Source organism: Acipenser ruthenus, chromosome 23 (assembly GCF_902713425.1).
Source record: "Acipenser ruthenus chromosome 23, fAciRut3.2 maternal haplotype, whole genome shotgun sequence".
NCBI classification, from domain to species: domain Eukaryota; kingdom Metazoa; phylum Chordata; class Actinopteri; order Acipenseriformes; family Acipenseridae; genus Acipenser; species Acipenser ruthenus.
This window is the reverse complement of record NC_081211.1, coordinates 14,259,785-14,280,208: the sequence shown is the minus strand read 5'-3', so window position 1 is coordinate 14,280,208 and position 20,424 is coordinate 14,259,785. Positions and strand designations below refer to the sequence as shown.

Below are 20,424 nucleotides of genomic sequence, written 5' to 3'. Positions count from 1 at the left end.
AGAAAGTGGTACACTGTCAGAAAGTGGTACTTTGTCAGATTTTGGTACATGTGCAATCAATTGTGATGTGATGGGTTTTTTGCTAATGTGAAAAGGATGTACACTGTTCACTTTCTAATGAGTGTTTTGCAGCTGTGCATAAGTGGCACATGTTTATTTAACCTTTTCAGGACCAAGCATTTTTCAGTGGGATGCTCCCCCAGGACAATCCATTTTTAAGGTAGCTTCTTGGAAATGGTGTCCTTTGTTTTCAGAAAACTCTGGGGAACATTATAAAGTACTCCAGAAACCATACAAACTTTGCTTTTTTTTAAAACACAATATTTTGTGTTTATTCTTTTTCTATGTAAATGTACTTTTTTATTATGTATTCTGCTTAGAGAAACATGGATAAAAACGTTATTCTATGACTCGACTGACGTTACAATACATCCTGAAAGTTTTGTTGAAAAATATTGATGTTTAACCTGAGTGATTGCAATGACATCATACACGTTTATTCTCAGGGTCTTTTATAAGCAACACTTGACACTACTCTCGATTATTCTCTCAAAATAAATATTTATAAATAGCATATTTATTAGTTATTATAATAGTTATTAATTTCATTATTATCAGTAGTAAGAAAAATGTACGTGATATTTAATGTTTTCCTCCATGATTTACAAAAACGGTTGTTAAAAGTTGATAAATGTAATTCTCTGCGGGTGTTTATTGTTACATTTCCTTTGCACACCTTACAGTAGCTACGTTTTATTTGATTCGTTTATCTTCTGATTTAGCGTCCTCCTCCATACGAATCTATAGCGCCATAGTTTTGTAGTAAAAACACAAAACAAATGTTAGGTTAATTATACGTATTTATTTTCTTTTTTTCTATTGTGCAAACTTAAACCCGAAACGGACAATCAATCTCTAAACAGAAAGAAAAAAAACAGACGTAAATCCACCGCAAAGTTGCAGAAGTAAAAAAAAAAAATGTACAAGACTCAATGTATTGCATATGATAAATATTCGCATACTACTTTCTTAATGGTGGAAAAATATGATGAATAAAAAAATATGAAAAAGACCGAAATACAGCATAAAGTATCACATTTGAACGGGCACTTCCGTGTTTTCAAAGCAGAAGTTGTTTGGGCATGCGCGAGCAAGTACCATTCGCGTACCTGAACATAATAACACTATACCGAGCACTTACCTGTGCACTTGTGGGCTATTGTACTGTTATTATTTTGTGAAACCATTTTGTTTTCGACTGAAAACCAGCTGGCCTAAGGTTTGACAAAATAATAACACAGTACAGTGATTATTATTACTGCATGTGCTGTCTGCGTACGTCTTGGAGAGCTGAAGTGGTTAATGCGCATAATTACATTATAGATGTGTGAATGTTTTGTGATTTCTACCTGTCTTTTCATAGCTAGCCATGTGTTTGTTTATTTTTGTTTCAGACAGGGTCAGGCAGCATTTGCTCTTCCAGTCTGTTCCAGATGTCCCAAGCTGATCCTTAATTATTTTACTGAACTTCAGCAGAGTCCATTAAATAATTATGGACTGGTTGAACAAAGTCCTGCGTTGAAATGGACTGGGGAAACCAAGGTTGGTATTAAAGAAAACAAAGCCGAATCTTGTCCCTGAAAGTTAGTATTTAATGTACTATTAAGAGTACGTTCAGACTGATGTGATTGAGATGGGGTTCATGTTGTTCAGCTTCTGAGCTGTGCTGGATAACCATGAATAAAATTGAACAATCCTCGTCTTCAGCACTTCAAATGAGATTTCTACTGTTCCCTTACCTTTTTATCATGTTTGCAATCATGCTGAGTCCTTCTTATTTCAATTACTCAAATATTGTTAATATTATTATTATTTATTTATTTGGCAGACGCCTTTATCCAAGGCGATTTACAGGTGTTACAGGGCAGTACAGGGTTACAATGCAAGATGAATACTGAAACACAGTATAGTTTACAGTAAGTGCAATAATACTACTGAACTATGATATGAACTATGATGCAACAAGTTAGGATTGCAACAAGTTATATTTATAATTAGATTATTAGTAGTGCAATAGTGCAGAGATAAGGCATTAGCTGAGGATCCAGTAATGTGGTGCTGAGGTCAGGGAAGTCCAGTGCAGAGTAGGAGGGGTAGATCAAGAGATCTACAAGTGCAGTCTGAACATGTGGGTCTTGAGGAAGCGATGGAAGGCAGTGAGAAACTGAGCAGTCCTGAAGTTCTCCGGTAGCTGGTTCTACCACAGAGAGGCTAGGGAAGAGAATGAGCGGGCACAGGAGGATGGAGAGTGGAGAGAAGGCATGACCAGTCAGCCAGTAGAGGAGCGGAGAGGGTGTAGGGGGACACGAGGGATTGGCGGTAGGAGGGGGCAGTGTGGTGAAGAGAGCTGTAGGCAAGAACAAGGGTCTTGAATTGAATGCAAGCAGAGATAGGTAGCCAGTGGAAAGTGCGAAGCAGAGGAGTAGCATGAGAGTAGAGAGGTTGGGAGAACACAAGACGAGCAGCAGAATTGTGAATGAGTTGAAGGGTAGTTGAAGTAGATTCGGTATATGTTGCTAAGAAAGAAGCGGCAAGTGCGTGACAGGGAGGAGATGTTGCGAGAAGGAGAGGGGTCAAGAGTAAACCTAGGTTTTGTAGCAGAAGGAGGGAGAGAGTGTGAAAGAGTCAAGGGATACTGAGATGGAGAGGTCAGAGGAGGCAGAGGAAGCAGAAGGAAAGTAGAGGAGGTCAGATTTAGAGAGGTTGAGTTTGAGGTGGAGAGGAGAGGAAAATCTGGGAATCATCAGCATAAAGTTGATTGCAAAATGTATATTGCAATGGCTAGATTAGCCAAAGTGTTTTTATACCAGTACGCACCAGCGCCATCTTGTGAGCGCAGTATATTGCCAACAAAAGGAAACTTGATCCAAAGCGGCAGATCATGGGGCTCCCGAGTGGCGCATCCGGTAAAGGCATGCAAGATGCGCCTATAGCCTGGAGGTCGCCGGTTCAAGTCCATGCTATTCCACTGCCGACCGTGGACGAGAGTTCCCAAGGGACGTCGCACAATTGGCCGAGCATCGCCCGGGTGGGGAGGGCTTAGGTCGGCCAGGGTGTCCTCGGCTCACCACAGATCAGCAACCCCTGTAGACTGGCCGGGCTTGCCTGTAAGCTGCCCAGAGCTGCGTTGTCCTTTGGCTCTATATCTCTGAGGTGGCTGCGTGGTGGGCCTGCAGAGGGAAAAGATGCGGTCGGCTGACAGCACACGTTTCGGAAGACAGCGTGTGTTCATCTTCACCCCTCCCCAGTCAGCGCGGGGGTGGTAGTGGAGAACTGAGCCAAAAATAATACAATTAGCTATTTTAAATTGTGAGAAAAATGGGATTGTGTAGCACTGACAGTAATACAACACTCTTGTAAATTTAATGTTGTAGATAAAAATCAATTGGCAAATACTAAAAAACAAACAAAAAAAAAAGTGTCAGATCACTAGATGGCAGCAGAGGAGTATTATTATTATTATTATTATTTATTTCTTAGCAGACGCCCTTATCCAGGGCGACTTACAATTGTTACAAGATATCACATTATTTTTACATACAATTACCCATTTATACAGTTGGGTTTTTACTGGAGCAATTTAGGTAAAGTACCTTGCTCAAGGGTACAGCAGCAGTGTCCCATACCAGGGATTGAACCCACAACCCTCCGGTCAAGAGTCCAGAGCCCTAACCACTACGCCACACTGCTGCCCCACAGGAGTAGCATGAGAGTAGAGAGTGGCATGAGAGTGGCACCTAAAGACACTATGGCCAACCAAGCCTATATTACAAATATCTGTGGCAGGCAAGTAGAACTAAAGAGCAGCTCCTGAACTATAAGAACAATTCAGAATGACAGCAAACAGCATCATCGCTCTCGGGACAGTAACCATGGTTACTAACACTTCCTGAATAAATGTATTTTTCCAACCCTTGGTCTGCTTCTGAATTCACTATTAGGGTGTGCAGCTGGAATCCCCACTGTAACTGTGATTTTGTACAGATATGTACCTTTTACCAGAGCTCACAGTGGCAGAGGGTTCAGAAACAAGATAATACTAAGAATAAGAGGATGGCTATTTAAATAACCATTATAGTCTGTATTTATGGTTTAATTAGTCCATATCCATTACTTAAAAATGTGTCCCGGTTTTGAGATTTGAAAATCTGGTCACCCTAATGTGAAAGGATTAGACCCACTCGGGTTCGTTGCCCCTTTAAAAACACGACCCAGAACACTCAAATGGATTTTTTTAGCGCTCACGCGCTATTTTTTTTAATAAACACAAACGTAAAACAAAGTACACAAAATAAACACCTAGCTCTTCTGAGCATTAACTACACACGCAGGAACCTAACTATCACAGGACGGCTAAGCCGTTTCCCTGTTCCATCAAAACTTAACCACACGGGTTTGCACTATACCTTTTCTCGGGACTGCCAGGAAGCAGAGCACTCCTTTCTGCCTCCTTCCATTCAGCAGCCTCGAGCAGACTGCGTGCTCTCCTTTTAAACTCCGCACCTGGGCCTAATTTCCAATAACGCCCAGGTGCGGATGATAATTAATAATAAAACAATTAAACAAAACAATAAAGCAACACAAATCAAAACAGTGCATTTCTATAGCAGGGAGGTTTTAACCCCCTCCCTGCTGTTTCTCATAACCCGCTATTTTACACATCCCCCCCCTTGTCTTTACAAGACACAGGCCACGAGACGGCCACCTCCTCCCCTAAAACATAACCACCCACCCTCAAGTCCATAAATGTCCTTTCTTGCCCTCTTCCACGGGCAGGCTTGAGGGTGGATCGGTCCACGTCCCGGCTCAGCCAGGTAAGGACCGCGCACCGGCGACAAGGGGACCCAACGGTTCGACAGGGGCGACCGGAGCGTAGACCGTGGCACTGGAGGATGCAGCAGTGGGCAGAGATCTTCCCCTGGGAACCGGCGCAGTGATGTCCGATCACCCAGGGGAAGCGAAGCAGCGAACAGGGGGAGCAAAAGCGACGTCTGGCAGCAGCCCAGCGACGTCTGGGTGCTCGGAAAGAGCGGAGCAGGGACCCAGGGGAAAAGCTGTGGCCAGTGCTGCAGACTCCTGGGCTCAAGGTCCAGCGCAGGAAGGTCCGGTAAGACCGGCCGGGTGTCCTGGAGCAAGGGGTGAGGGACTGGACGCAGCGGTGCCGGACTGGACCGTAGGGGCAGTGGTCGGGGCTGTGGTGGAGGTATGCTTTTCACCTCCCCCCTGGGCTCCGGAAGCGGCGGCTCCTCCCCTCTGGGCTCCGGAAGCGGCGGCTCATCCCCCCTGGGCTCCGGAAGCGGCGGCTCCTCCCCTCTGGGCTCCGGAAGCGGCGGCTCCTCCCCTCTGGGCTCCGGAAGCGGCGGCTCCTCCCCTCTGAGCTCCGGAAGCGGCGGCTCCTCCCCTCTGGGCTCTGGCAGCGGCAGCTCCTCCCCTCTGGGCTCTGGCAGCGGCAGCTCCTCCCCTCTGGGCTCTGGCAGCGGCAGCTCCTCCCCCTCTGGCTCGGGAGGCTGCAGAGCTCCGCTAGCCTGCTCCCATTCTTGGAGCAGCAGCTCCAATTCTGTTGGCTCCCTTTTCTTCACTGGAGCCAACCCCATCTCTCTCTCCCACCTCTTAAGTTGCTCTCCCTGAGCAACGGCATTCCGAGTGATCTGCTCAATCAGGAACAACAAATCCATCTTCTGGGTCTTAGGGGCGCCCACACTATCTGCCACCAATTGTGAAAGGATTAGACCCACTCGGGTTCGTTGCCCCTTTAAAAACACGACCCAGAACACTCAAATGGATTTTATTAGCGCTCACGCGCTATTTTTTTTAATAAACACAAACGGAAAACAAAGTACACAAAATAAACACCTAGCTCTTCTGAGCATTAACTACACATGCAGGAACCTATCACAGGACGGCTAAGCCGTTTCCCTATTCCATCAAAACTTAACCACACGGGTTTGCACTATACCTTTTCTCGGGACTGCCAGGAAGCAGAGCACTCCTTTCTGCCTCCTTCCATTCAGCAGCCTCGAGCAGACTGCGTGCTCTCCTTTTAAACTCCGCACCTGGGCCTAATTTCCAATAACGCCCAGGTGCGGATGATAATTAATAATAAAACAATTAAACAAAACAATAAAGCAACACAAATCAAAACAGTGCATTTCTATAGCAGGGAGGTTTTAACCCCCTCCCTGCTGTTTCTCATAACCCGCTATTTTACACTAATTATAATTCAGCTGATTTAACTGTGTATCATATATTTTTATAGCCTGCTTCAAGTGCTAGTAAACATTCGCTAGTATATGTGTAAAGGGTAATTGATTTGAATGTAGTATTGCTGATTTTAGGACAGGTTTTCTAGCCACTACACCCCTGGCCCTGTGGTTCAGAAATAGCAATCGTAAACCTGATAAATAATGAGCTGAGGAGAAACAGCAACAGAGGATCACACAGAACACACACCACAGGATATTAACACACACAGAACACACACCACAGGATATTAACACACACAGAACACACACCACATGATATTAACACACACAGAACACACACCACAGGATATTAACTCACACATAACACACACCACAGTATATTAACTCACACAGAACACACACCACAGGATATTAACTCATACAGAACACACAACACAGGATATTAACTCACACAGAACACACACCACAGGATATTAACTCATACAGAACACACACCACAGGATATTAACACACACAGAACACACACCACAGGATATTAACTCACACAGAACACACACCACAGGATATTAACACACACAGAACACACACCACAGGATATTAACTCACACAGAACACACACCACAGGATATTAACTCATACAGAACACACACAGAACACACACCACAGGATATTAACTCCAGACAAATTTAACCTCCAGCTCATCTCACAGATGCTCACTTGGAATGTGTCTGCTGTAGTGTGTGTGGATTGAGATCCGGAGAATGTGTCTCTGTAGTGTGTGTGTGGATTGAGATCCGGGGCATGTGTCTGCTGTAGTGTGTGTGGATTGAGATCCGGGGCATGTGTCTGCTGTAGTGTGTGTGGATTGAGATCCGGAGAATGTGTCTGCTGTAGTGTGTGTGGATTGAGATCCAGAGAATGTGTCTGCTGTAGTGTGTGTGGATTGAGATCCGGGGAATGTGTCTGCTGTAGTGTGTGTGGATTGAGATCCGGAGAATGTGTCTGCTGTAGTGTGTGTGTGGATTGAGATCCGGAGAATGTGTCTGCTGTAGTGTGTGTGGATTGAGATCCGGGGCATGTGTCTGCTGTAGTGTGTGTGGATTGAGATCCGGAGAATGTGTCTGCTGTAGTGTGTGTGTGGATTGAGATCCGGAGAATGTGTCTGCTGTAGTGTGTGTGGCTTGAGATCCAGAGAATGTGTCTCTGTAGTGTGTGTGTGGATTGAGATCCGGGGCATGTGTCTGCTGTAGTGTGTGTGGATTGAGATCCGGGGCATGTGTCTGCTGTAGTGTGTGTGGATTGAGATCCGGAGAATGTGTCTGCTGTAGTGTGTGTGGATTGAGATCCAGAGAATGTGTCTCTGTAGTGTGTGTGTGGATTGAGATCCGGGGCATGTGTCTGCTGTAGTGTGTGTGGATTGAGATCCGGGGAATGCGTCTGCTGTAGTGTGTGTGGATTGAGATCCGGAGAATGTGTCTGCTGTAGTGTGTGTTGTCAATTTGAAATACCAGTCAAGTATGCAGGATGCACCTGATCAACTACAAAACTGATCTTGAAATGATTATAACTGCCTATGAACTATCTTTAAAATCTTTGCAGAATACATATAGAAAGGATTTTTTTTAGAATAACATTTACATTCTTAATACATATTTAGTAACCCCCCCCCCCCCCCCCCCAAAAAAGGGTTCACATACAATAGAGCCCAAAAGTATTGACACCCTGTGACAGGGTACCTCCCACCCCTGGGTGTATTTGGGTTATTTGGTATAGTTTGGGTTGTGTAACACGTGAGAGTTAAAATGTGTGTTGGTATGTGGGCACAGGGAAGTCATAATCAGTTCACGGCAGACTGTGCCGGGCCAGATTGAATGATTAGCCATTGAGTCCCGCCACAGCTGTATTTAAAGAGGCACAGATTTCACTCGGGTGTTCGATGAGGAGAGAACGAGAGCGTCAGGAGGAATAAGAATAAAGAGATCAATTGCTACTCGTGCTGAAACAGTTCAGCACGATACTTGTTAGAGGTCAGTGTTTGTGTTGTCTGTTTTGTTGGCCACCGTGCCGTTTGTTTTGGGTAATAAGTGTTTTGTTTTGTTTGCTCAGCCTTTTTATTTATTATTAAAACGTGCAGCAGCGCATTCAACCCCAATACCGTGTCCTGTATTTCCTGATCTGACGTCACCAAGCACATCCTTTCCACACACAATCGATACACGGTAGTGTTGTGACTCTGAGTAGTACATGTGGATCACATATCTGAACACGTTGAAACTCCAGGTTCTTCCAGTAATGAGCAACTCAACTGGATCTATTGAAAAGAGTATCAAGTCCCCAGACTTGGGTAGAAAGTGTGTCCAGGCTACAGCAGGACGGGACCTCTAGAAGCTGTGAGGAGGTTGTACTGTATTTTTAATTTTATTTTGGATTTGTGCAGTGTCAGGCAGCTTTGGGTTATGCAGTCTATTCTATTGCATGACTTTGTTCCAAGCAGATCCCTAATTATTTAACTGAAATTCAACAGGGTCCATTAAATAATTCTGGACTGCTTGAAGAAACTCCTGCATGGGATGGGCTGGAAGAGAGAAGCTGGGTAAAAGAATATGTATCCTCATTGAAAGCATAGGAACAATTGCTAAACATATACCTTAATTAATCACAAATATACAAGCTTTGACACAGTGCATGTTAAAATATACAAAACCCAAATATGACTCAGACGAAGAATAGTTTTGATGTGTTTTTATTAGAAGATAAAACATAGAATCGTAGATTAATTAGATAAAAAAAAAACAGAAAGGCCAATGTCTTTTACAGAAAGTCCACACTGTCCCATAAATCATTTTCTTCCTTCATAGGTAGGCGGTTTCCAACAAACAAGTAGTGATCCTTGAAGTGAAACCAACACAGTCACTGTTTACTTCATGCACCTGAATCGTTGGTCTTCAGTTCCTCGTCCGAGAAACCCAAAGCTATTAGCTTAACAATAGAAGTGTGCAGAGATGGTTCTAATACTCACAAACCCTCTTTACAATGTGAGGGCTGTCACCGGATCTTCTGCTAGGATTCCTTCATTAAAGGTCTCGTCAAAGATTGCAGTCTAATGAGTCATTGCGGAGAAGTTTTCATAATTGTTTCTGTTGATTTAGGACCAAGATGTGTGTATAAAAATCTCAAAACAATCAATATCGTTTTGAAAAAGATATTTCAGCAATACGTATAACACAGGAGACTGCAGTGGTTACGAGTGTGTTTGTTGCAAACACTAAAGGGTGTTTAACAAAACCCTGAACACTTTAACAAAACACTCAGTGAGAGACGTGCATGTGTGTTTCAAGAAGAGACTCCCAACCCTTCTACACATTTTTCAGAGCACAGAGAAGTGTTGAGATTCAGGCAAATACATTTGCTATTTGTTTTATGTATCACAAATGTTCCTGAAGGTAGAGAATTTGAGTATGTGGTAGTTGCAAATGTTTTATGAATAGCGTCTATAAATTACATTCCAAATAGAACAATGTACAGCTTTAACAATAAAGAAACACAAACATCTATCAGGTCCTAACCACAAACATGGCAATCAATGTGCAAGACGAGTGTCCTTCACAGCCTGTTCAGCGCCATGCACAGCAGGACCCTGTGTCCTCTTCTTCATTGAAAATGGTCTTCTCTTCAGATCTGTGTTCAAGAGGTCCTGAGAAGAGAGACAGCAGTGGACATCACTGAGGATTACAACTCTGCACCACCTATCTAAAAAAACTAAACATTTCAGATAGACTTCACAATTGCAGGATTACAAGAAACTCCTTGGGAAAATATGTCAGCGATGGTCTATCTCATGGGTGCCTACTATTTCACGGGAGTCACACATTATTGTCTGAGCTATTACAGGCTATATCTTTGGATCTGTCAGCCTGAACGCCATGCCTTTGTTCAAAAAAGGTATTCCACATACTCTGAATATTATGCTCCACTGACCTGCTGCAACTCATACAGCTTGGATCATGTTAAAGTGATTGTAACTACACAGTGACTTCAGAAATATTACCAGACATGCTCTTTCTTTCATTACCCTGTAGGTCTCAAATGTGCCATTATTTCAAACATGACACAGGACCTGCTACTACACTAGATTAAGGACAGTTCTCATTGTGCTTGCCTTGCTTTCCAGAACGTCTGTTATGCTTCACTTCCTAGGTCATTTCACCCCAGCAGTGTCTTCAGGGTCAAAGCATGTTACTGGCTGAAAAGCATGTCAGTCATTAGGGGAAGCAGCTGGTTGCTTAATGACAGGGGAGAAAGCCTTGAAGGGGTGGGGCAATGACAATCTGAACGCATGCAACACAGATTTCTGTAACCCAGTGCAGTAGCAGACACCCTGTTTGAAATAACAAACACATTTGAGAGCAGTATAGTGAATGGATGTGCACGCTTGTGACAATCTGTGGAATTATTTTGTTTGCATTACTATTGGAGATTTTTTTTACATTTGTAACAGCTATTTTTATATATTTTGACTTGACCATTGACAATACTGAAATAAGACGTTGTGCTTCGCCCTGGATCAGTAACATATTCCACAATGTCTCACGTACAGCTTCTGTGTTTGTGTCCATTTCATGTATTGATTACATATTAATAACCTGCATTGAATGAGAAGGGAATCTACTCTAATCCTTCAAGCTTTGCACTGCAGCAACCTTCCTCAGCATGTCCTCCCGGTGTATGTTGCCATAGCGATATAAAAACTACAGATATGAAGGATAGACAGATTTAACAGATACATTCATTTCTTTCAAATGGTGAAAAAATGACCTCATATATAATACTATAGTACCATGCAAAAACACTGTTGTTTCTTTTAATATACAGCAGTTTCTGCATGGTGCTCTCATACTTTTTTTTATATGGGCCCGCAAAAGTTTAGCACAGTAATTCTGCAATGGTTACATTATGCATTTACTTTAGTTTACCATGGCTTGCCATATTGTTAACATGCGTTACCAACCAATCTGGGCTTACTTTGGTAAACTTTTATATGGGGGTGTCTGTGTGTCCATTTTTGTAATTCACTCATTTGAAATGAATCTGTAATTTCAAAACTAATATCTTTTTTCTATGATACAAGTGCTGATGCAGTAAGCCCAATCCCCCTGTTTGCTCTCCTATTATGTTCCCTCACCCCTCACCACAGTAACTCCCCACAAGACCTCTGGAGAACTAAAGGTCACTGGGCATCCTCTGACCCCACGCCCACGCCAATCACCTCTTTACACCCAGGAACTCGAGAGTGGATGTCAGCGAGCTACCGGCCCCTGGGGGACAAAGGCCAGCCCTGCAGGTGTCCACCTGAGCTCACCAGGCTCTTCTCTCAGCCCACGTGGTGCAGTGAGGAGAAACTGTCCCTGGTGGCTTTGCCTCCCTAACCAGGGAAGCACCAGAGCCAATGCGATTTCGCACAGCCAGGATGTGAATCTGTGCCCCTCGGACTGTAGGACTCACCCTGCCTTTACCAGGAGAGACCTTGGGACCCACATGATTATATTCTGAAATCACATCCCCTGTAATCTTCATCATGTTTTCTGTTTATACCTCTAGTAACTGACCATTTACTCATTATGATGGATTTATATTAAACATTACTGTTGCTGCTAGGAGCTCTGAATTCAAAGCATTTGTGAAATATGAAAAATAAATATGAAACCCACACATGTTTAAAATACACTTTCGTTTTTATACAAGGTAGTACTGTATGTTTCACAATCCTAATAAGAGCAACACAGTGCCTCGTCTATTGGGATCTCGTTATCACAACCAGTGATATTTCCTGCAATACTGCTTGCGGTCATGCATTCATCTCTTCAAATTGATGAAATAAAAAAGCAGAGGGACCAGGGGGTTTGGTTGCTCGGTTTCAATTCCCTGAAGTGCACTGGCTGACTGGGGGTCGCAGGTTTGGTATTATCTTGTTTATTCCCCTATCAGTCACCCAGGTATATAATCTACACTGCTTGAAATTGCTTTGGATTTCCACTAAGGCATCAACAGCATTCTGGCAATAATGCTGACAGAAATAGGCCACAATTCATGCAAGATTTTGCATTTCAAGGTGTTTTCTCTTGATCATGTGTCCTGGCAGAGCAGGTTTTATATCCTGCACAAGCATTTACACTGCAGCTTAAATGGGTGACAGCTGCAGCGGCCTTTCGCGTTACAGTCAAAATGAGTTTGGCAGTCTACACAGAATACACATGACAAAATACACATGATAAAAGCACAGCACAATTGACATACTCCCTGAGACAGGCCCAGGGTGCGTACTCTCTCTCTCTCTCTCTCTCTCTCTCTCTCTCTCTCTCTCTCTCTCTTTCTCTTTCTCTCTCTCTCTCTCTCTCTCTCTCTCTCTTCTTCACACAGAGAGTGGTGAGGGGATGGAATGGGCTACCTAGTCATGTTGCTGAAGGAGACACTTCTTCACACAGAGAGTGGTGAGGAGATGGAATAGGTTACCTAGTCATGTTGCTGAAGGAGACACTTCTTCACACAGAGAGTGGTGAGGGCATGGAATGGGCTACCTAGTCATGTCGTTGAGACAGAATCACTTGGATCCTTTAAGATCACCTTGACAAAGTTCTGAGGTCAATCAGCTGCTGGGAACCCGACAAGCTTAGATGAGATTGATAGCCTCCTCTCATTTGTAAGCTGTCTTATGTTCTTATGTGCTATGATAAGCAGCTAGAACTGAAGAGCAGCTCCTGAATTGTGAACAAAGCACCTGAACACCCTAAACAATAAAAAAGCACAATATTTGAGCAATTGCAGGACCCACTCTGAATGCTTGCAAACATCACTAACAGGCAAAGAGAAATTAACTTGAAGGAACTTACTCTTTAAAGGCACGCTTATAGCACCTGTCTCACACAAGCTGCCAGCGTTATCAACAGGAAAGTGGGATCTCCCTTCGTACCTGGAGAAGTCCGGGACATAGGTCGAGTAGAAGCCTGTGACATGAAGAACAAACTAGAATTAGAACAAAAACTGTGCCTCCCCTCCCCTGAGACTTCAGTGTGTGCCTCCCCTCCCCTGAGACTTCAGTGTGTGCCTCCCCTCCCCTGAGACTTCAGTGTGTGCCTACCCTCCCCTGAGACTTCAGTGTGTGCCTCCCCTCCCCTGAGACTTCAGTGTGCTGCTATCCTGCAGTGTATTCGTTCCCTGTGTGAGTGAGTGAAGCGCTGGGTCACTCGGTACTGCAGTATCTGTACTGGTAATACATGTAGAGCTGTGACTTTACCCACAAATAGGGGCTAGGAGTTTAGAACACAACACAACATCAAAAGAGAAAAGTAAGTAGCTTCAGAGGTTTCAGAGGTTATTGTCTGCTTTGTTCCACAGTACATAGACATACAGTAAGTAACATGAGCATCAGCCACACTGTCTTTACAGAAGTAAGAGCCATCTAGGAATGAATTCTTTGGGATTTCCTAGTGTTTTCCTGGCAACACAGAGCTGTGCACTAGATATTGCTAATGCTCACTAATATAAAGACACTTTGCATAGACGTAAAGGGCACATAAGGACCTTTTTATTTTATTGTGTTACTGTGGCAAAGTGGTTAAGTGGATACAGATGCAGGAGTGATGCAGTGATTAAACAGACAAGAGAGTTATAATCCAGTTGGAAGTGGATTTTATTGTATCCAGGTCTGGTCACTAAATAATAAGACCCCGGCAATACACAACAATGTGTATTGAACAGAGTAAATAACAATGGGTTGCAGTCCCAAACAATAAACAAAAATATCCGTTGCACAATATACTAACACAGTCACCAGTCCTGGGTCCGTGCAGTAGTGCTCGTGGTGGGTTATATAGTATATTAGTGACAGTAGTGCAGTGCTGTTCTGGCTTTGTGCTGGCCCTTGGTGATAGCTCTGGAATCGTGTTAGCTGTCTAGTAATTTACAAAACAAGACAATTACAGACAAACAAACAAAACATTCACAATACGTTATTTCTCATGGGGTCTCTCGCAGTCCTTACAGGTTCAAAACTCAAACCAAAGTGAAGGAACAGATTGCCTTTCTCTGTCCCTTTTTATGCTGTCACACATGGGTCAATGTGTTAATGCAACGGAGTCCCGCCCCCTTTCTAGCTGGCCGACTTCCCTTGAACCCTGGGAAAGAACTGTCAGCCCAACCAGTCCAGGGAACTCTGTTTTCGCTGCTTAGCGTCCTCACAGGTCGGGAGGGAGATTTACTATCAAGAATCATTGTATTTCTGTCACAGTTACATGTTCCCATGTGTTGCTACAACTTTTTAAAACTTTTAAATTGCATTCCCTGCCTCAAGACTGCTTCCCATGTACCCACAGGGACCTTGCAGAACTACATTTCCTACTACATCATCCTACTGCTCACATATGTAAATGAGATGAATTTACCAGTGAGCAGGAGGATGATGGGAAATGTAGTTCTGAGAGGTTCATGCGGGTACATGGGAAACCATTTTGAGGCAGGGAATATAATTTAAAAAAAAAAAAAAATTGAAAACAATACACACACCTTACGTAAACAGTTGTAGCAACACGTGGGAACATGTAACACAATAAAATAAAAAGGTCCTTATGTGCCTGTGACAAAGTGGTGAGTGGATACAGGTGAGTGCAGTGCAGGTACAAATCACACGGACAATTACTAACAGGTGCAAGGGTGTTTATTGATAAATTACTACAATGTCCAGAGCCTTATGGCAAACACTTGTAAATAATAATGCTGGAAGTGATTACAGCGGCGTGTATCACTTCGGTTTGTAAAATCCCACGGGTTTGACCCGCAACCAAAAAGTCCAGTTTTATCACCCACACAAAACACAAAGACACAGACACAGTTCCTACAGTGTGTGATTTAAGTATTTGTGGTGAAAAGACAGTTCTCAGTGGAAAGTGAAGTGCTGGTGTCCGGGTTTAATGCTGGCCTGCGGCTGCAGCTCCGGATCGTGTTAGTAATCTTTTACACAAACGAAACAAACAAACAACGTTTACAAGACAGACTAACAGAACACTCACAGGTTTTTTTACATGCAGGGACTCCTTTCAGGTTCTTTCCTAACCATTCACAAAAGGAACAGATCACGTCTGCTATGACCCCTATTTATATCCTCACTCGTGACTCCTAGGTTAACGAGCGCATCCGCTCCTACAATCCTCGGATGCCACGCCGTTTACCATCTGGGTCATTGAGTTTGGATACCGTAGCTCTGCCCCTTTCCTAAATGACCGACTTCCACCTACCCTACAGAAGAAATTGTCGTGCCATCTAATTAAGGGTACTCTGTTCCTCTTACACAGTGCCCTCACAGGTCGAGAGTGAGATCTAACACCAAGAATCATTCGATCTCTGTCACCGTGCCCTTTAACACAGCACTGTATTCAATACACTGTGCCTAGCAGATACACAACACTGTGTTCAATACACTGTGCCTAGCCTTAACAGAGCACTGTATTCAATCCACCGTTCACACAGTTATAGCTGACAGGATACACGCACCTCGTCCGTTCACACAGTTATAGATGACAGGATACACGCACCTCGTCCGTTCATACTTTCTTGTCTTCCGTTCTGTGCTGGTTCATCTTGCGATGGTTTCTTTCTCTTCCGATGGACTCTCTCTTTATCTTTAAAAACAAACAAGTATCCATTGATGTACCAAACACACTCTTTTGTCTACGGTTAAAAAAAAAAGAAATACATTTTGTCATACATTTTCCTCTTGATATTTGTGTTTCCCACTGTTTATTTTACCAATGTCTCCCCAATCTAGAATGTTGGATTACACAACTACTCAGGAGAACTGAAGATCAGTGGCCATCCTCAGATCCCAGACCAAGCCTAACGCCTCTTTACATCCAGGAGCTTGAGGGTGGATGTCAGAGCTGCTGACAAAGGCCAGCCCTACAGGAGTCTGCTTGAGCTCACCAGGAACCTGGTCAGAAGGATCTGCTGTAGTGCTTGATCTCACCAGGCACCTGGTCAGGAGGATCTGCTGTAGTGCTTGATCTCACCAGGCACCTGGTCAGGAGGGTCTGTTGTTGAGCTTGATCTCACCAGGCACCTGGTAAGGAGGGTCTGCTGTAGTGCTTGATCTCACCAGGCACCTGGTCAGGAGGATCTGCTGTAGTGCTTGATCTCACCAGGCACCTAGTCAGGAGGGTCTGCTGTAGTCCTTGATCTCACCAGGCACCTGGTCAGGAGGGTCTGCTGTAGTCCTTGATCTCACCAGGCACCTGGTCAGGAGGGTCTGCTGTAGTGCTTGATCTCACCAGGCACCTGGTCAGGAGGGTCTGCTGTAGTCCTTGATCTCACCAGGCACCTAGTCAGGAGGGTTTGCTGTAGTGCGATGAGCTCACCAGGCACCTGGTCAGGAGGGTCTGCTGTAGTGCTTGATCTCTCCAGGCACCTGGTCAGGAGGGTCTGCTGTAGTGCTTGATCTCACCAGGCACCTGGTCAGGAGGGTCTGCTGTAGTCCTTGATCTCACCAGGCACCTGGTCAGGAGGGTCTGCTGTAGTTCGATGAGCTCACCAGGCACCTGGTCAGGAGGGTCTGCTGTAGTGCTTGATCTCACCAGGCACCTGGTCAGGAAGGTCTGCTGTAGTACTTGATCTCACCAGGCACCTGGTCAGGAGGGTCTGCTGTAGTGCTTGATCTCACCAGGCACCTGGGCAGTAGAGTCTGCTGTAGTGCGATGAGCAGAAACAGTCCCCAGCCAAGACGCAAAACACTCAACAGTTGTACCAAACTAACAGATCAGGCTGGATCGGTAACTTCATTAGGCTTGTACAGTAAAGAGTCCAAACATATTCCCTGATCTGTGCAGGAGAGCAGTATCTCTGTGAATGGACTGTGAGAGCAGTATCTCTGTGAATGGACTGTGAGAGCAGTATCTCAGTGAATGGACTGTCAGAGCAGTATCTCTGTGAATGGACTGTGAGAGCAGTATCTCTGTGAATGGACTGTCAGAGCAGTATCTCTGTGAATGGACTGTGAGAGCAGTATCTCAGTGAAAGGACTGTGCAGGAGAGCAGTATCTCAGTGAATGGACTGTGAGAGCAGTATCTCAGTGAATGGACTGTGAGAGCAGTATCTCTGTGAATGGACTGTGAGAGCAGTATCTCTGTGAATGGACTGTGAGAGCAGTATCTCAGTGAATGGACTGTGAGAGCAGTATCTCTGTGAATGGACTGTGAGAGCAGTATCTCAGTGAATGGACTGTGAGAGCAGTATCTCTGTGAATGGACTGTGCAGGAGAGCAGTATCTCAGTGAATGGACTGTGAGAGCAGTATCTCTGTGAATGGACTGTGAGAGCAGTATCTCTGTGAATGGACTGTGAGAGCAGTATCTCTGTGAATGGACTGTGCAGGAGAGCAGTATCTCAGTGAATGGACTGTGAGAGCAGTATCTCTGTGAATGGACTGTGAGAGCAGTATCTCAGTGAATGGACTGTGAGAGCAGTATCTCTGTGAATGGACTGTGCAGGAGAGCAGTATCTCAGTGAATGGACTGTGAGAGCAGTATCTCAGTGAATGGACTGTGAGAGCAGTATCTCTGTGAATGGACTGTGAGAGCAGTATCTCTGTGAATGGACTGTGAGAGCAGTATCTCTGTGAATGGACTGTGAGAGCAGTATCTCTGTGAATGGACTGTGAGAGCAGTATCTCTGTGAATGGACTGTGAGAGCAGTATCTCTGTGAATGGACTGTGAGAGCAGTATCTCTGTGAATGGACTGTGAGAGCAGTATCTCAGTGAATGGACTGTGAGAGCAGTATCTCAGTGAATGGACTGTGAGAGCAGTATCTCAGTGAATGGACTGTGAGAGCAGTATCTCTGTGAATGGACTGTGAGAGCAGTATCTCTGTGAATGGACTGTGAGAGCAGTATCTCTGTGAATGGACTGTGAGAGCAGTATCTCAGTGAATGGACTGTCAGAGCAGTATCTCTGTGAATGGACTGTGAGAGCAGTATCTCTGTGAATGGACTGCGAGAGCAGTATCTCTGTGAATGGACTGTGAGAGCAGTATCTCTGTGAATGGACTGTGAGAGCAGTATCTCTGTGAATGGACTGTCAGAGTAGTATCTCTGTGAATGGACTGTGAGAGCAGTATCTCTGTGAATGGACTGTGAGAGCAGTATCTCTGTGAATGGACTGTGAGAGCAGTATCTCTGTGAATGGACTGTGAGAGCAGTATCTCTGTGAATGGACTGTGAGAGCAGTATCTCTGTGAATGGACTGTGAGAGCAGTATCTCTGTGAATGGACTGTGAGAGCAGTATCTCTGTGAATGGACTGTGAGAGCAGTATCTCTGTGAATGGACTGTGAGAGCAGTATCTCTGTGAATGGACTGTGAGAGCAGTATCTCTGTGAATGGACTGTGAGAGCAGTATCTCTGTGAATGGACTGTGAGAGCAGTATCTCTGTGAATGGACTGTGAGAGCAGTATCTCTGTGAATGGACTGTGAGAGCAGTATCTCTGTGAATGGACTGTGCAGGAGAGTAGTATCTTTACATTGAGCTGCCCCCCGAATGGCAAATGTGCTAAACTGGCTGTTAGTGATCATCATAAACACAGAAAGGAACACAATCAAGCCACCAAAAAAAAGTGGAAAGTAGTTTGTTTTAAATGCGGTCTGTCACAATGAAAACAAAGATCCAGTCACTAACTCTTCATGACATAACATACACATGAAAACGTAGCTTCATGAGGGGCACAGTATTATTGACCCCTCTTACTGACCCTGTTTCGGTGGGTAGTAAATGAAAGGTTTGGGGTCACTCGTTTCTCCATCTGATCTCCGGCGCAGTTGCACAAGCACAGACACAGGGTTCTTGATGGAATTGTTGTAATACTTTGGTGTTTTAAACACTATGGCATACTGGGAAAAGAAAACACAGTGGAGGGGAACCACAATGTTAAAACATGCTTACCAATCATTTAAAACAATGTTAGTTGTCTCCCTGACATTCAAATCCATGATGTTCTAATCATGTTCTTAAAGAATGCTTACCAATCATTTAAATTAATGCCTTATCTTATTTGCTTTATTAACTTTATTACCACTTGTACTAGTCTAATAAGGCGTTGGTTCTTCTCTTGTTTTGTGTTTTAAGATACAATGCTATAGATTAATTGCTGCATCCTGGTACTTTTGTTGTAGGTCACATGGTCTGAGTTTGTAGTTTTATCACTGGAGTGAGTTTGAACTACAACACTGGAAGTGATTGGTAATCAGGAAGAGGCAGTAACTTCTCATTTATAGAGCTGTCTGAAGGATAACATTTTAAACATGAAAGTGCAATGCTCCCTTGATATTTTAAACATGAAAGTGCAACACTCCCTCGATATTTAAAACATGAAAGTGCAATGCTCCCTCGATATTTAAAACATGAAAGTGCAACGCTCCCTCGATATTTAAAACATGAAAGTGCAATGCTACCTCGATATTTAAAACATGAAAGTGCAACGCTCCCTCGATATTTAAAACATGAAAGTGCAATGCTACCTCGATATGTCACCATTCCATTATTCACTGATTCGGTTGAGTCACTGTTCGGCTATGTTCACAGTAGCCTACATTGTAAGTCCTATATGTTCCTGTATATGAGTCCTTCCCTAATTCTCTATTTTGACTATTTCCTGATTTTATTGACATCTAACCCCTTTCACACAGATGAGTTATGATGGCTCAGAACCGGCCCTGATGCGGTATTGTGGTCTGTGTGAATTGCCTATACCGTCACAGAGCCGTCATATTTTAATGCGTCTCTGAACCACCTCGCAAGGTGGTTCAGAGACGGCACTGAACCGTCTTTAACTCCTGTGTGAAATGCTATGCCGGCACTGAAGTGCTATAGTGGGCGTGGATTGAAAGCCAATATCCCACATGACTGTATACCAGACGTGTTGGGTATTTTTTGTTACACGCTTTCATTTTTATCCAATGCAATGGCTGATCAAGAACCAGGTAGTAATTGGAGTCTGGAATAAGTTAAGGAAGTGTTAACTTTACGGGTGATGAGGAGGTGAATTCACTAATAGAAGGGATGCTGTAATTTATGGCGAATCACCGTTGCCATGAAAACAATTTGTTGACTGACAGGTTTGAAAGT

General features: G+C 44.0%; 1 protein-coding gene across 4 annotated transcripts in view; it reads right to left on the bottom strand.

Annotated features, from left to right (window-relative positions):
• Positions 1-9,044: 9,044 nt before the first annotated feature.
• The window catches only part of LOC117412946 (nuclear factor NF-kappa-B p105 subunit-like), a 53,405-nt gene continuing 42,025 nt past the window's right edge, over positions 9,045-20,424 (bottom strand). The window contains exons 10-13 of one of the 4 annotated variants that reach the window (XM_034021597.3): positions 19,052-19,190; positions 15,848-15,934; positions 13,151-13,264; positions 9,045-9,957 (exon numbers count right to left, since the gene is read on the bottom strand). In XM_034021597.3, coding sequence (XP_033877488.1) covers positions 9,878-9,957; positions 13,151-13,264; positions 15,848-15,934; positions 19,052-19,190 — 420 coding nt within the window. In that variant the 3' untranslated portion in view covers positions 9,045-9,877. Of the gene's footprint in view, positions 9,958-13,150; positions 13,265-14,955; positions 15,267-15,806; positions 15,935-19,051; positions 19,191-20,424 lie in introns of those variants that run through there. The other 3 variants (XM_034021600.2, XM_034021599.3, XM_034021601.3) reach the window with 3 other exon arrangements.